The 16,897-nt window shown below is 41.4% G+C and overlaps 1 protein-coding gene across 1 annotated transcript in view; it reads left to right on the top strand.

Annotated features, from left to right (window-relative positions):
• The first annotated feature begins 370 nt into the window (after window positions 1-370).
• KLHL32 (kelch like family member 32) overlaps window positions 371-16,897 on the top strand; it is a 37,292-nt gene continuing 20,765 nt past the window's right edge. The window contains exons 1-4 of the mRNA XM_033512868.1: window positions 371-1,093; window positions 10,512-10,570; window positions 12,992-13,184; window positions 15,351-15,445. Of these exons, the coding sequence (XP_033368759.1) occupies window positions 445-1,093; window positions 10,512-10,570; window positions 12,992-13,184; window positions 15,351-15,445 (996 nt within the window). The 5' untranslated portion in view covers window positions 371-444. The remainder of the gene's footprint in view (window positions 1,094-10,511; window positions 10,571-12,991; window positions 13,185-15,350; window positions 15,446-16,897) is intronic.

Here is a 16,897-nt window from a genome sequence, read left to right as displayed (position 1 = left end):
AGTCTTTTTTCTATTGTACCTGTGGTATCCAGTGATCCCATAGCCCTTGTGTGTATATTATTTTTCCAGCAGCTTGATTCAGGTCTCCAGCAACATTAACAGATTGAATAATGAGAATATTGCATAGCAGCTGATTATGCTGTGGAAATTGTTTAGAGGAGCAGGTGCAATACAATGCTTTTGTATATCCACTGTATCTTTTTATGTGGACTAATAGGCTTTCACAGCTGCTTTTTAGATACATAGATCCATGACTGAGGATATCCATATATATCCATATATCTGCTCTTGGAAAAAGACCATATTTTGACAGAATTGTATGCAACTAACACGTCTTATTTTCCCCTTCCTTCCCCTCACTTTTAGCTGGCTGTGAGGTGGTTGGAACACAACTGCCGCTACCAGTATCTGGATGAACTTCTCCAGTACGTCCGCTTCGGCCTTATGGATGTGGATACACTGCATACTGTAGCTCTTACTCATCCTCTTGTCCAAGCCAGTGAAACTGCAACAGCGCTCATTAATGAGGCCTTGGCTTACCACCAGAGCGTCTATGCACAGCCGGTTTGGCAAACTGCAAGGACAAAGCCTCGCTTCCAGTCAGACACTCTTTATATTATTGGTGGGAAAAAAAGAGAAGTCTGTAAAGTGAAGGAATTGCGGTACTTCAATCCAGTAGACCAAGAGAACGTTCATATCGCGGGAATCGCCAACTGGAGTGAGCTGGCGCCTATGCCTGTGGGGAGGAGCCACCACTGCGTTGCTGTCATGGGAGACTTTCTTTTTGTAGCTGGTGGAGAGGTAGAGCACTCCACAGGGCGCACGTGTGCCGTGAGGACTGTCTGTCGATATGATCCTCGCACTAACTCCTGGGCGGAGATAGCGCCGATGAAGAACTGCCGGGAGCACTTTGTGCTGGGAGCCGTGGACGAGTACCTCTATGCCGTAGGGGGCAGAAACGAACTGCGTCAAGTGTTGCCCACAGTTGAACGCTACTGCCCCAAGAAGAACAAGTGGACCTTTGTACAGTCCTTTGATCGGTCGCTCTCTTGCCATGCGGGATATGTGGTGGATGGTCTTCTTTGGATATCAGGTAGAAAACGTTTCACACAGTTTGAGGTACTAACAAAATACCAAAATACTGTCTTAAATTAAAGTAATAAATCTTTGGTTTATATGTCATGATAACTTTTCTCTTCAGAGAGGACAAAGAACTGCCGCTTCATTAGAAGTATAGGAGCGTAATGTATCTTACACATTACAGTTGGTGTTTCAGAGCTGCTGATATCATATGTGCTATCTCCAGTTGCCATTCATAAATCACAGTGAACTGGAATGATAATGCACTTCTGGACAAATTTCCAATGATAAATTCTATGTGCTTACTAAAAACAAACAAAAAGAAGACATTGTTTCTGTAATATGATCTGGTGCTTTTGACATTAACAGGACCCGAGGGAATGGCCTGAAGTTGTGTCAGGGGAGGTTTAGGTTGGATATCAGGAAAAGGTTTACCCTGAGGTTGATTGAGCACTGGAACAGGCTTCCCAGGGACGTGATCATAACACCATCCTGACAGTTTGCGAAGCATTTGGACAATGCTTTCAGGCACATGGTGTGGTTCCCGAGCCTGTGCAGAGCCTGGAGTTGGACTCTGATGATCCTTGTGGGTCCTTTCCAACTCAAGAGTATTCTATAATTCTATGATTCACTTATTCCTGATGATGAAATGGAAAATTAAGTGGTTGTTAGCTTGTGTTGTTCCACACCTTGAATGCAGATATATGATTTGCTCCCACTTGCACTCCAAGATGACTGTTTTTCGAAGTCATCCATGGCTCTGTCCATAACAAATGTATAAGACTGGATGTAATCAAAACTTTACAGCACAGATAGATGAATGTATAGACCCTATAATCCTAGAATAACTTGTCATTTGCAGCTGAGTCTTTAGTTGTTATGTTCCATTGATGGAGGTGGGAGGACTTAGTTTCCTCAGTCTTTGTAGTGGGTATTAGTTACTTTGAAATATGGCCGATGCTGTCTACAGGAGATTTGACAGAAAAATATTCCCCCTTTACTAAGAAGTGTGCCACGGAAGGTTATGTAGTTATAATATTTATTAAGGAAGCTAATGAGTAAATGAGGCCAGCCCTTGAGGTAAATGTTCAGTGATTGGCATCTTCACCGTAGATACCCTCCAGGGATTTTAATATGGTCTGGAATGCCTCTGGTGAAAAGATGGAATATGAATGGAAGATTAAGTTAGCTTCTTAGGCCTTTGCTGTGCTTCTCAAAGTGTGTCATTTAGGCTAGTGGATGTACCTTTCTGTCCCGATGGATTGGGCGCCTCATGGGAGTGGAGTCCCAAGCATTGGCAGGGGAATTAGTAGGTATCTATTTTAATATATATACGCTAAAGTCATGAATGATGACACTGGAATTAAAAGCAGGACAGAACACAGAACAACACTGAGATCCCTGCCTGGTACTTTGGGTCATTTTCTTTAGTGACCATTGTTTAGGGAGTCTTGTGGAGTTTTTGATGTGTGAATCCTGAGGTGAGACCCAGGTACAGTACAGGAATGGGATTTCTGTGTTAGGCTTCCAGCTGTGTATATTCAGAGCATTATCCTATTTATTCACTGCTTTTCCTATTTTATTAGCCGAGAGGCATGTGTGTCTGCAGTGGGCACTTCAAATACACGGATGTTACTATTGCAAAGTCTTGATTGCTGGTTTGTTGTTTGTTTTTTTTTCCTGTTTTATGGTTTATATTTGTCAGTATTTGTGAAGAATAGGACCTTTTAAAAAACAGTGTTAAGCATTCTCACATAAAATCGTTGAATGTGCACGAGAAGTCCATCAGTATGGTCTTTCCTCCAGTAAGTGAGAAAAATAATATTTTTGTCTTAATTTCATTAAAAAAATACTCTATACAACAAAAGAAAACAATCAAAACTCAAGAAAGTATTTGATAGCAATTTTTAAGTCAAACATGGGGCTGGTCAAAGACTTAAATATTTCCAGATTTCCTAGGAAATAGGAAATTATTCTGAGGTTTAACTCATGTGCTTAGTTATGTAGGTGAAATCTATGCATGCCTGTGTGTTTTAAATTCCACTTGTGTTTAGAAAATGATGCAGTGTGATATTGTGTTCAAGGATATGCCTCTAATAGAGCTGCAGAATCAGTGGAAGAGGTAAGTGGAAGCCTACTGGGTGAATTTTTTAAAACTGGGAAAACAACAACAAATATTTCCTTGGTATTGTTCCATTTATATTTGAAAATGCTGCTAACAGTGGAATAAGGTAGACACGGCTTTTTGGTTGTATTTTGGTAGGTTCTGAGAAAATGTTTGGAAGTTTTGAGTTGCTCAATTATGTCAGGTTATTATGAAGTACAAGAGCGTACTTTCTGTGCTACGCTTCAGTGGATATGATCTGGATTTTGTACTCTCACACTGAAACCTGGTTGTGTATTGAATAGAGTTATTTTAAAAAGAAAAGTGGCTGGAGATATAATAACTATAGCTAGCTTTCTATTATTCATTAATAGCTTAGGACCGGAATGTAGCTTGTGGTACATGTACATTCAGGGGCAGGGGAATAGTACAAAGAAATGTTTTATTGTATCGTAGTCACTGCTGGAAAATCCACTATTCATTATTGAATATACAATGTTAACATAAAAGTAATTAGTAATGCAGGAGGGAACCTAATTTTGAAGTATGTGGCCTAAAATTAAGTAATTAAAAAATTAGTCTGAGTTAGAAATGTTTCTGAGCTGTATCCCTGCTGCTTTTTCTGGGAAATACAGGTCATCTGCAAAGAGCTCTCAAAGTCAGTCTGCTACTACCAGCTGGCAGGGAAACCGTGGAAATGTGCCCAGTTTTTTAGTGAGGGAATAAATTAAATAGTGATAATATAAGTTTCTAGCCCTTCTATTTGTGGAGAGCATCATCAAAGCTTGATCTGCACACTGACCGTTGACTTACTCAGTGCCTCTGCTACAGCCCCGTGCCCTCTTAAAGGCTTTGCTGATCAAAACCTAAGTAGACTTAAGGGATTTCTATTATTATTTGGATTCATTTTCAGCTTTGCTTTGCTGCTCCTTTGGGACGAATATGACAAGGATTCAAAAATAATAGATAGTAAAATCATGACAAAGGCAGCAGGTAAGGAAAATGGACAGAACAAACTGCTGTATGACTTTACACACTGGCAATAACAGGTGTTCATCTGGTGTTCAGATGACAGAGGGACTCCTAAGCTGCTATCCTCTCTTTGGGGTTTTTAACCTGACAGAAGCAGATTAAAAAAGGGAGCCTTTTGCACACTGGAACTAGTATTTCTCTGTTCAGCACAAGTGAGTTCAGCCCTTGGGTTTTCTGAGCTCCATATTTTCATATTTATGTCATTATTTATTGTTTTCCCCCCACAGTCCTCATTTTATTTTCTTATTTAAAGAAAAACAAACATGAGAATTTATTAAAATAATGTGGTAGTTTTGACTAGGCTAGAGCTAATTTTCCTCATAGCAGCTAGCCTGGGCGATGTTTTGGATGTGTGCTGGAAACAGTCCTGGTAACACAGGGATGTTGTTGTTGTCGCTGAGCAGTGCTTCAACAGAGTGAAGGTGTTTTTTACTTCTCACCACACCCTACCAGTGAGGAGTCTGGGGATGGGCAAGGGTTTGGGAGGGGACACAGCCAGGACAGCTGACCCCTGATGACTGAAGGGATATTCCAGATCATGTGGTGTCGTGCTCAGCATATAAAGCTGGGGAAGAAGGAGGAAATGAGGGGGTATTCATAGTGCTGATGTTTGACTTCCCAAATCACCATTATGCTTGATGGATCCCTGCTCTCCTGGAGATGGCTGAACACCTGCCTGCTCGTAGGGGGCAGTGAATTAATTCCATGTTTTGCTTTGCTTGTGTCTGTGGCTTTTGCTTTAACTGTTAAACTCTCTTTATCTCAACCCACAAATTTTCTCAGTTTTACTTTTCCACCTCTCTTCCTCATCCCATGCTGGGGGAGTGAATGAGTGGCTGTGTGAGGCTGAGTTGCTGACTGGGGTTAAACCACAACAAATAAGTTCTCTGTACTGACATTGCATTGGGCAGATGGTTTGGAAATTTTATAGAAAGGTGATTCTTCCAGGCTCCAGTTAACATCTGATGCCATGACCAATTTCACAAACAAATTGCATGCCACAGTGCTTGAAAAGTGAAGTATTTCAGTGAAAGAAAAACAAAGTACACTAAACACTTTGGAGTTCAGCATGACTAACAATCGCTATCTATAAAAGCGGGGAAATATTTTTCCATAAGAGCAAGGACTTGAACTATGCCCATTTCCCAGCATCCTCTGTGGAGTGCACATGCAAATCTGGAGACCTCCTTTTCTATCCACGTTAACCTTCCTCCACTGGTATAGGTCTAGTGCCCCTGGGGACATCGAGGGGCAGGGAACCTCTGCTGGCATTCCAGCTCTGGGCCATTCCTGCACCGGCATCTTGGGATAATGACACTTCCCCCTGCCTTAGGTGCTCCAGAGATTAGCACATGAAAAATGTTGTTTAAAACAAAGTGTTACACTGGTGTTTTGCAGAGGCTCGAGTTGTCTGACCTTAAGTGTGTCAGCTAAAATAACATCTTGACATCCACATAGAAACCCAGCTTGGGGGAAGGGGGTAAACAAGGCATCCCTGTACTGTTGCTTTGTACTTAATATAGGGAGTAAATATTTTTTTTTCAAAATTCAAGATTAATTCTTTTAGTTTTTAAACTGTCATCTTTTTCCCTAATGCTAGAGATTTTGACTAAGGGAATGATGGTGATAACATATTTTGAAGAATTATTTGGAGTTTGCAAGTGATTTGGGATGAAAAGTATAACCTTACTATCAATGCGCTGACATGAAGTAAAGAATTTTTTTATCAGCAAATGTCTATAAAATTATTTTATGAAAAATAGATCTAGAATAATAGGACTTTACAAAATCTATCCAAATTAAGTTTTACAGTGTGGCTGGTACAGATTTACTGGGAATGGGAGGTTAACAAGTGCATAAAAATTGCCTTAGTGGCCCAGTCTTAGTCTCTATATGTTCCATATATGTACAGACTTCATTTTTATTGTATATGAATGAGTGATCTCACACCTTTCAGTCTTTGATGACATTGATTCTCCTTAGATTGAATGTAAACATCCAGCTTTAATGATTTAAACAAACCTAGGGCTTGTGCCCCTCTTGTTTGTGGCTCGATTGGATCTGGAGTCAAAGAGCTGCTGTTGGCCTCTTCCAGGGGATTCCTTGCCTTGGGAGCCTTTGTACTGGGCTGGCTGCAGTACAAAGCAGTAGCTTTGCATGTTGAGGAAGGATTATCTTGTGTTTAACACACAGACACCTAAGAGAGGAGAGATTTCTGTTTTAAAAGAGCAGAGCACCTTAGGTTACATGTTGTGGGTTTCTATATATTCCCTGGGCTTGCTGGAAGGAGCAGACATGGGAGCTCTTTGCCAACATGAAGTTTTACACGTCTCCCAGTGAACTCGGATTCCCGCACACAGCCTAGCGCTTGGGGAGTGCGGAGAGAGTTGTGATATTTTCTGGGGGATTTGGATTGGATTTGATTTCTCAAGTCATATGGGGGCCTTGCTAGGCCACGTTATAAATGTGGCTCATAAGTTGTCATTTAGGAAAATGTTTAATCTACTGCCTCCTACCCTTCTCCTTTTAGAAGTGTGTCTTGAAGGTGTTTCTCAATGCAGTTTGTGGAGTGTTGGGGGGGACTGTAATAACGCAAAATGTTTATCAAGTGTGGGAAAGGGATGGGCGAGGTGTGTTATGGAATCCTTGAGCAAAATTGCCCCATGTAGAGGGGCACTGTTTCATGAGTTGAGAATTTACAGGTCTTGGAAGGCTTAAAAAGCAACATTTACACCCTACAAGGGAGTTGTTTGCGGCAGTGTAAAAACATTGTGAGCCCATGGGCTGGGTGATGGCCTTTCCATTAGGGTGTGCTCCTGTCTGTAAGAGCAAGAACTGACAGTCTTGTCCTGAGGGTGCTCCTTGCCTCCCAGGAACTGGACTCCTCAAAGCAAGCTGAAAATGTTAAAGTGGTGTAATCATCACCATTTATAAAAACAGCAAATGCTGACAAAACTGTAAATTTTCTGTCATTTAACCAGACAGACTTTTTTTTTCCCCCTCTTTCTCTAACTGTTGGGTTGTTACCACATTAGCTGTTATTGCTTGACATCAAATTTAATAGTATAGTTTGTATTTTTAACTACTTTCTCTGGTTATGATGCCTCTCTATCCTCTTCTTTCCTCATAGAAAACAAGACAGAGAAGTTTAAGAAACTCTCTCAGAATTACCCCATTGCTTTTCTGAGAAAGTATGTATTTTTAGTACCATTTAAACTCTTTTTCCCCTTCTTTTCTTATTTTTAAGAGGCATATTGCTGCTCTTTCGCCCTTTCCCAGCTGTCTGTAGTATTTTAAAAAAAAAAAATAGTTCAAGAGGACATTGCAGACTTGTTAGATCTGAATTTTGGCAGAAAAATTTAAACTTTTGCTATAGCACTTCAAAGTTAGAAGGAACTAGAGTTTGAAAATTGATGCAGATATAAGATGGCATATTTAATGACAGATGTATCTATAGAAACCTGTTAAGATGCAGATTATCCCCCTGGGGAGGGGAGATCAAAACTGCCAATCTATAAAATATACTTGTTAGGGAGAGGCATGGAATCTATCTCTGCGAGCACTTTGATTGCAGGGGACAGTGTAGCAGCATGTGGCATCATAACCTAAGAGCAGACAAATCAGCTTGATGACTTTCAAAGCCAAGAATACTGCTGGAGGCAAGGGTACTCCAGTCTAGAAGAAATTAAAACATATAGAGACTGTTATTAATTCCAGATCTATTTTTGTGTAGTCAAATCTGTATGCAAATCCTTAGCATCTCATTTTGGCAGATTAATCTAAAAGTGAAGAGCGGTATGTGAAGGGAATGTAATGATAAAACACCAGAGATGAGCAATATTGCAGGGGAAGAGATGTAAGCTGTGTACTTGATGTGAGGGGCCCTTTGTGAAGAGAAGGAAATAATTTTGCTTATTTGCTTATTTTATTACTTTAAACACAGAGGAAACAACACTCTTCTTCCTTCACATCTTTCCCCCCAGATTAAGGTGTCCTTTCAGAATGGAAATGTACCACCCAGCACTTTGTGTTTCAAATGTATCTCCTGTAGTTTAACATTCTGAAATTAATAATCCAAATAACTACAATTTTTATTTTTCAAAATACTAATCTGATGTCTCATTTTAGACATTGTGTTGGGAGTGAAAATAACTGTATATAAAAAAAATAAATCAAATTACAAAACAGATATTAGAAAATATTGTTTTGTCTTTGTGGCTGATGACCACTAGGAATGTGAAGGCTGCACAACAGTGTAGAGACAAGTAACAGATTGTGAGATCAGACACAGGAGCAGTCTTTGCCTTCCAATGCCTGTTCTTGTTTGTGTGCACTTCACAGGGGCTGTGATGGGCAGGGTGTGGTGTAGTGTGATGGAAACAGTTTGGAGAGACTACATCTCATCCCTGCTATCTCTTAGCCTGTGAGCATCTCTGAGCTGGGAGTGTGGGCTGCTGTCCTTCTGTAGGTGCCCAGTACAGGCTGGTGCTTGCAGGGGTGCACCCAAGTAACAGCATCATTGCTCCTTGCTGCTGCAGTTGAAGAAAAGACCCTAAAATAGATACATCTGTATTTTCTGCTATCGATTCCTGACCCCACTCAAGTTTTTTTGAGTAATCAGAGGGTACTTCTTTATCAGCAAGTAGCTCAGCCCAGTAGGAGCAGATCAGCAGGTAAAACCTTGGCACCAAGTTCTCTGTATTTACTCCATACCCCTTCACATTTTTTTTGCTTTGTACTAGGTTTGTTCTGGTCCTCTGGCTCAAATGTTCCCAGCACTCAGATGGTACAAAGCCAAAAGATCTCTTATTATTTTACACCCTTATGCTGCCATTAGGAACTGGAGCTTGTTTGGTGCACATCTGGAGTAGAGCTTCTGGTTTAACTTGAATGCACACCAGTCCCAACCTGCAGCCTAAAATGTCTTGGGGGAGGTGGAAGAGTTGCTTCAATATCACAATATGGCTCTGAACCAAAATGCTGCCCTCAGCCTAGCTGGAGGCTGGCAAAATGAGGATTCCCCAGCACAGAGCTTGGGGATAAAAGGGAAAAAACCAATCCGGCAACCTTAGTGGGACTGGGCCATAGCTCAGGCAGGAGGAATGTGAGTCAGTGTGCTGCTGTCCTGGCTGAAGCAGGATATGCCCTCACAGAAAGGGAAGTGTCAACAAAATTAAATGTAATAAGATAAAAATACTTCATCTTATTGCTGTGGTATGTGTGGTACTACTATTGGTCCGTGCCATTAAAACTATAATATAAATAGTTTATCTGTCAGTGTGAGTGTCACTGGTGTGTGGCCACTGCCATGCCCTAGTTCTGCCCAGACCTCATGGCAGGATGAAGGTGAGGTGCAGCTTGCAGGTGTTATTTCTGATTCCATCTTCCCACGGGCCCAGTGTTGTGACAGAGGGGGACTGGAAACTGTGGCAGTGCTTCAGGGACACCATGTCCCCAGAAGTCTTGAGCACATTCAAAAACATGTTTGAAGAAGTTTTCCATGTTCACTTAGTGAAATTTGCCATTTAAAACAAAACAAGACGAGGATGATTGGGCATTAAACGTCTCTTTAATGTGTTGAGGTAAATACCTGGTTTGCAGCATCTACTTGGGTCAGACTATTCCAAGCTTTTCTGAGGTGCTTTACACCATGCTTTGCTGATCACTATTGGTATTGGTACCCTACTGGTAGGGAGTCTGGTCACTGTGGAGGAACCACTAAGTTTACCTCTAAATGACAAGATGTTCTCTCTATAACACAAACTAAGTACAGAATTTCTTTCAAATGTGTAGATAAGCACAGTTGTGCAGACTTGAACTGGGCTCTCCAACTGGTAGTGTATCCTCTCTGGTAAGGCAGAGCTTCTCTCTGACCTCTTCCTTCTCATTGATGCAAGCCCACCTCCTCCTCTTTTAAACCATGCCACACACTGAATGTTCCTTGGAACAGGAATGGGGTTTGTCTTTGTGTCTTGATGAAGGCTGAATGCACAGTTATGTATAAACAGATTAGTTTTTAACTCATTTTTGGCCCACAGAATTAGCTCTACAAAGGAAGTGTATGGGGGGTGTTTATTGATGCTGTTCTCTGTTTCTGTATGTTTGACAAATGGGGCTGCTTTTTCTCTTTCCTTTAACCAGATTAAGAAGTGTGGTAGAATGTAAGCAAAAGTGCTGGTATGTAATGTAATTATTATCTGCAAATGAACTCTAGAATTGGTTATTTCTCTGTACCTGATCTTGGTCCTGGCTTCGCTTATATGAGAAAATGTAACCTGTATAAACTCTTTTATAGGAGGAGTAACAAATACTGCACAATATCAAAATAGACTCATGGTCTATGATCCTAAGCAGGTGAGTATCTGTGTTTTATATGTTTTGTTTTGCTTCAAACAGATCTCTTGGCAAATACGTACAAAGATTTTGTAAGGCTAAAAGCACTGACCATTTGAATTAGTGGTGTTTTAAATTCACTTTGTACTGATGTGTGAGTTTAATAGGTAATGGAGACCCTGACATCTTATTATGATTTTAAGCCTGTAGGAATTAGAAACATCTTAGATTAAATACAGAAATGTGCTTTAAATCCCCTGTATTTATCAGTATTTCTTCTGCTTGTTTTTTTTTTGTTTTGTTTTGTTTTGTTTTGTTTTTGTAATCCAGCAGCCCTGGGCAATATATACTCAAAGTCAGTGCCCCAAAACCACTCCTTGTCATTGGCATTTCTGTTTTGAATTGCATATATGGGCCTTTTTGTTTCCTGAATACCTTGAGAACTGTACTACCTTGCTGTGACTTACTCTGCTGACTGCAAGGGTGCCTATCATTTCATTACCTAAGCACCTAAAATATCTTTTAGGGATTATTTCATACATTATGTATGTGTTTTGATTAGGTTAGCACGGCTCAGTAACCATTTCAGAGGGTTAGGGCATGGTTGTGCCCTCTTGCTTGTATTAGGAATTAAAAGTCCTAAGCTTGCAATCAGAGTTGCATAGCCTGATTTACACACACGTGGAAGAGTATTGACTTTTCTGATTGTAGGATAGGGGCTTTGATTGCTGTATTTGGAACAAAATTGTGCCAGGAGATACTTCTGTGTGGTTCCCACTGACTTTTTAAAGTATAGCACATACAGGATCTGAAGCAGAAAGCAGGAGGTGACACACCTGCCTTGTTCTTTTGGAGGTGCAGTTTCATCATTGACTGCAAATGCTGGCTGTCCCAAATCCAAGTAGCAATTACAGGCAGAAATCTTACTTGCTTGTGAGGGAGACACGTATTTGGATACCATTTCTCTATTGTGTACCTTTCACTCGGATTCTTCACTTGCTGGTGTGAAAGTTGCAGCCCAGAATAGCGGTGCTGGGGCTGCCTCAGTGTACCGTGCTGACGGCGAGGAACCCGGCCTGGCACGTGAAGAGTTACAGAGGAATTGTGCACTTGCATTCTTCAAACGACGTCTGCTTCGTGTTTGTACACACAGGCTCTTCTTAAAAATTCTGCTGGCATATTGTTTACGGTGGGTACTGGAAACCATCACATCTGCTTGCATCTCGCACGGAATCTCAATAGCTCTATCACGGAGCCCCAGCGCCTGCTCCTGCGCGAGGCCTTTGTGGCGAGTCGATAATGCCTGCCATCTGCCACCGAGCACACAGCTACCTGCCAACAAGCCGGCTGGGCTGACCTCTGCTTCCCCACCACTGATTAGTATTCACACACCGGCTTATTAGAAATGACCCTGCCAGGCCCCTCTGTTTCGCTGCCTTTGCAGTGCTTTGAGGCTCACCTGGCAGGCACTGCAGTGGAGGAAGCTAAAGATATAATCAGGGGATGCAGGCAGGCTTTGCAAAGCAGATGGTGTCTATAGTCTGGTGTTAAGAGACTGGACTACTAATGCAAACATTAATGCCTAATATTCAACTATAACACGTTGAAATGTATAGCTATATATTGTGGAGGTTAAAAGGCAGAAGGCTTAGAGGCTCTGGAGTTGCTGCACATGTATCACAAAAAGATTCCTCACAGATTTTTAACTTCTTTCACTTAAATAAAACTTACCCATTGCCAGATTGCTTGATTTGGTAGGCATAGCAGGAGCAATTGTTTTCTCAGGTATAAAATACTCTGCTTTAATTCCTTGTCTTCCACGTCTTCCTGCCTCTCCTCTAAACAGGTAAAATTCTTGAATATCGTTAATGAGTAAGAAAAAAATATGCAAAAGGTTGTAACTTTGTAAGTTTCCACAAATAAAGGGTTGACATTAAACCAGATGAATCATTTGAGAAGATTCTTTAGGAAATTATTTTTCCTGTTGCTTTATTCCCCAAGGATAAGATCAAATAAGCTTCTGAATAAGGAAAGGCAGAAGAATCTCTCTTCTCTCATAACAGAGCTCATTGGTACAGATAATTTTAGCACTGTATACAATGGAGACATTTAATAGTCTGGTTTAAGGAGAATTTGCTACTGAGTTATAAAGAAAAAAAAAAACCTTTGAAACCTGATGAGCTAGACAAAAAAAAATAGAGCAATAAATGCCATTAAATGAATGAACTTCAACGTGAGAACTGTAAATCATGTGTTGAAAGTCCTCTATCCTTATTCAGTGTTACAACCAACACATATGTCTAGCATATGAACAGAACCAGTATATGCACTTGTGATTCCTGACCAGGGGCAAGAAGAAACCATTACCATGCTACTGTTCACTGCACTGCCACTCTAGGTGTGTCTTTGAGCAGTGCTTAGACAAGCTCTCTCTCTTTGCAGAATAAGTGGTTAAGCCGTAGCCCGATGCTGCAGAGGAGAGTGTATCACTCCATGGCCGCTGTCCAAAGGAAGCTGTACGTGTTAGGTGGGAACGACCTCGACTACAACAACGATCGGATCCTGGTCCGGCACATAGACTCCTACAGCATAGATGCCGACCAGTGGACTCGTTGCAGCTTCAACATGCTGACAGGTGAGCGTTGTACAAAACTCACTACTGCTGAACTGAAACATCTTTTCCCTTTAGATGCCTTTAGTATGTGGAACCCCTTGACTTTGCTACAAATGCTTCCAATCTATCACGGAAGCCAAGAAGACATTTTTTCTTTTTTTTTTTTTACAGTTCTGGAATTCAATGGTCTACAAAACCTTTGTTTTAGCAAATTGTACATTAAATTTTGAAGAATGTGCAGATAAATTTCATTTAATTAAGCAGTCAAAATAATTTGTCATAATATTACCAATACTGTTTCTTAATTCTCCAAAAGCTTGCCTGTGGTATTGGTTTAGCTCCCTGTTTTGAGTGTACAAGAGACTAATCTGTCTTTACCACGTAACATCATTTTGTAGTGGTTTCTGCTGGCATTATAGGGCAAAGCTTTCACTGAAACATGTTAACTCTTGCTTATTTCTAAACAGTATCTTCTTAATAAATTGTGCAAAAGGACATGTCCTTGTTGGAATTCCATCAAGTCATAAATGAATTGAGCACTTAGTTAACTACAGGACCTGTAAAGTTCTTCTTGACTTATTAGGAAGAACTGTTACAGCTGGAACTTGCAAAGCACTGCAGCTCACTGTCTCTGCCACCCTGTCCACCAAAGTTCACCTTCACCTGATACAATTCCCAGATGTAGTATCCCCTTAAAACCCAGGGAGAGACATAGAATCAGAGAATGATTTGGGTTGGAAGGCACTTTAAAGATCATCTAGTTCCAACCCCCTGCCATGGGCAGAGACACCTCCCACTAGACCCAAGTTGCTCAAAGCCCCAGCTAAACTTGAGCACTTCCTGGGATTAGACATCCACAACTTCCCTGGGAAGCCTCACCACCCTCACAGCAAAGACTTTCTTCCTAATAACTAATCTAAACCTTCTCACTTCTAGCTTGAAGCCAATCCCTCTTGTACTGTCACTATATGCCCTTTTAAAAAGTCCCTCTTCAGCTTTCTGTAGGCTCTGTGCTGGTAGTGGAAGGCTACAATTAGGTCACACTGAAACATTCTCTTCTTCAGGCTAAAAAGACCCCAATTCTCTCAGCCTTTCATCCTAGGAGAGGTGCTCCATCTTTGTAATCAACTTGGTGGCCTCCTCTGTACTTGCTCCAACAGGTCATTGTCCTTCCTGTAGTGAGGTCCCCAGAGCTGGACACAGCACTCCAGGTGGGGTCTTGCCAGAGTGGAGCAGAGGGGCAGAAATCACTTCCCTGAACCTGCTGGCCCTGCTTCCAGACAGGCATGTGACACATTCTTAGTGTACAACAGTAGGGTTGCTTGGTTTCCAAGTCAGGCCATCAGAGTAGTTGATGGACACTAGAGAGAGAGGCATAGATTGAAAAGGAATTACACATGGTCAAACAGAGCTAGGTTTTCATGTGTCTTTTGCTTACTACTTAATTACTTTATTATGTGGAGGAACCAACAGCCTTTGAGAAGGATGTCATCTGATTTGCAACTGCAAAACCCTGGGACTGCAGGCACCCTCCTCATTCTGGAGCTGACCCTGTGTCACTAAGTGCTGTGAGGCAGCCTTCCCTCCGCTGCATCCAGGTTCCTTCCAGAACCGGTGCCTCAAGAAGCTAGCTAAGCCTTTCTTTCTGTCAGTACAACTGGCAGTAAATATGCCTGGTGAACTGTGTAGTGCATATTTTTTTAAGACCATTTCTCCTTCAAAACTTCCAGACTTGTTGGGAGACAGTTGCTATGGGGATGAACTTGTGCAGCAGCTCCTGTGATTTTCACCATACTTGTACCTGGAGGAGGAGCAGGGCTGAACAGGTGTGGGCAGCACGTGAGGGGCACTCGGTGCTCTCAGCCTCTGTGCCTCTTTGGTTGTTCATGTCTGATGGAGGCTGAGGGGCAGGTGGGGACCGTGCCTGTCACCTGTGACACACGTGAGGAGGGAGCAGATGGTCTCCTGTACAGCCACATTAATGCTCATCTGGGCAGCACCAGGCAGGGCTCCTGCAGAGAGCAAGGAACCGCCCCCACACCTCACCTTCACTCCATCGTATTGGGAATTCTGAAACAGTCAAGTTACTGCCAGGAGTGTTTGCATCCCATTACAGAAATCCAGCACTCGGTGTTAAAAGGGTTAATTAAACACTGAAAGTGGTTTCTATTTCCTTCTTTGCTTTAGGTCAAAATGAGTCTGGAGTTGCTGTCCACAATGGTAGAATATATTTAGTTGGTGGCTATTCGATTTGGACAAATGAGCCTTTGGCATGTATCCAGGTGAGCGATTTAGGTTTCTTTTTAAAGTCTTTTCCAGTAATTTTGCAAGTATAAGTTTTGCATAGATTTTATTAAAAAAGGAAAGTACATGTGAAGTGGAGAGATTAAGGATATTTCTTATGCAGCCACTGAACCTGCATAAACAGAGAGGAAATACTGTAGATATTAAAAGTATTTCCAGATGAGCCAGTAGATGCAATTCCTCTAAGATATTCCAGTAAACCAGGGTTGAATTGTCTTTCCTTTGGCAAGGTTTGGATAAAATAATGTGTATACATTCACAGGTTACACAATCAAGTTCAGAATTAAAGGGTTGAAGAAATGGATGATGGGGCTAAGAATTTTTCAGCCCATATTGGGATTTTTCTTTTCATTCCAAGTTGTGTTTCTGAAGGACAGCCAGAGTTAACGAGTTGTTCATTGACCAAGTGCAGCCAGCCTGCAACCTGCCCTACTGCTTACTACTTTAAAGCTTCAGTGGAAGTTTTTTGATCTCTGCTCTAGGCAATAGGTTGTCCAGCAAACTCTTGTGCTCTCCCATCTTTTATAAAAGCAGCTCACCCACAAATCCATGACTTTCAAGTATTTTGGTACAGAAATTAGGAATTCTTATCTTTCTGCATGTCTCTGACTGAAGTAGTTCTGCATCACTGCCTCTGCTTTGTGACTAGCTGGGCAGTTAAAGACAGAAACTCTTGTTTATACCTCAGTTTCTGCGCTTCTGCTGATAAACAACATTTTTATTAGCTTCCAACTTTTTGGATTTTAGAATTTCACCTCCAAACTGTCCCATAAGACAAGAAGTTAGGCATAGCATAAGAAGGGAGCATATCAGGTTTCCAAGCTGCTGGACTTATATTAAACACTTAGTAGCATGAATTTGTAAAGATTAAGATATTGCAAGATAAATAGTTAAAAACATGTTCTGGTCATTGGTATAATTGTGTTTTAGCAAGTTGTTGGATACCATACCAAAAATTTATTGGAGAAAGTTATTCACACTGGCTTGGATATAGCTGACATATAATGCTTAGATGGAGTAATAGCACAATATAGAGGTAGCAGCTGTGCTCCACTGGTGGGCTCATTTATAGTCAACAGGTACTTTGCACTATTGCACCTGGGTTTAAATACGGCTTAGTGACAAGCAGAAATAATCCTGGGATCTTGCTTTCTTAAATGGACATTTGTCCATATCCCCAGACTGGTCGTGAACTGGCAGCCTGCCTGACACAGTCCCCACATAAAAGGGAAAAGAAATACAATGAGTGATTTGGCAGAGCTGTGTGTGCTGTCCCTCCTCAGCTGTTGGCAGTGTGCCTGGCTTTAACCAGCAAAACTAGCCCTTTTATCTTCCAGTAGAGGAAAACGGGCTCTCTCCTTTGGAAGAAAAATTCCACTTTTTTCAAATATCTTTACTTACTTTAAATCAGTCATTTATTTGACAGTCCC

This window comes from Parus major, chromosome 3 (assembly GCF_001522545.3).
Source record: "Parus major isolate Abel chromosome 3, Parus_major1.1, whole genome shotgun sequence".
Classification (NCBI taxonomy): Eukaryota; Metazoa; Chordata; class Aves; order Passeriformes; family Paridae; genus Parus; species Parus major.
This window is presented reverse-complemented; position numbering and strand designations above follow the sequence as displayed.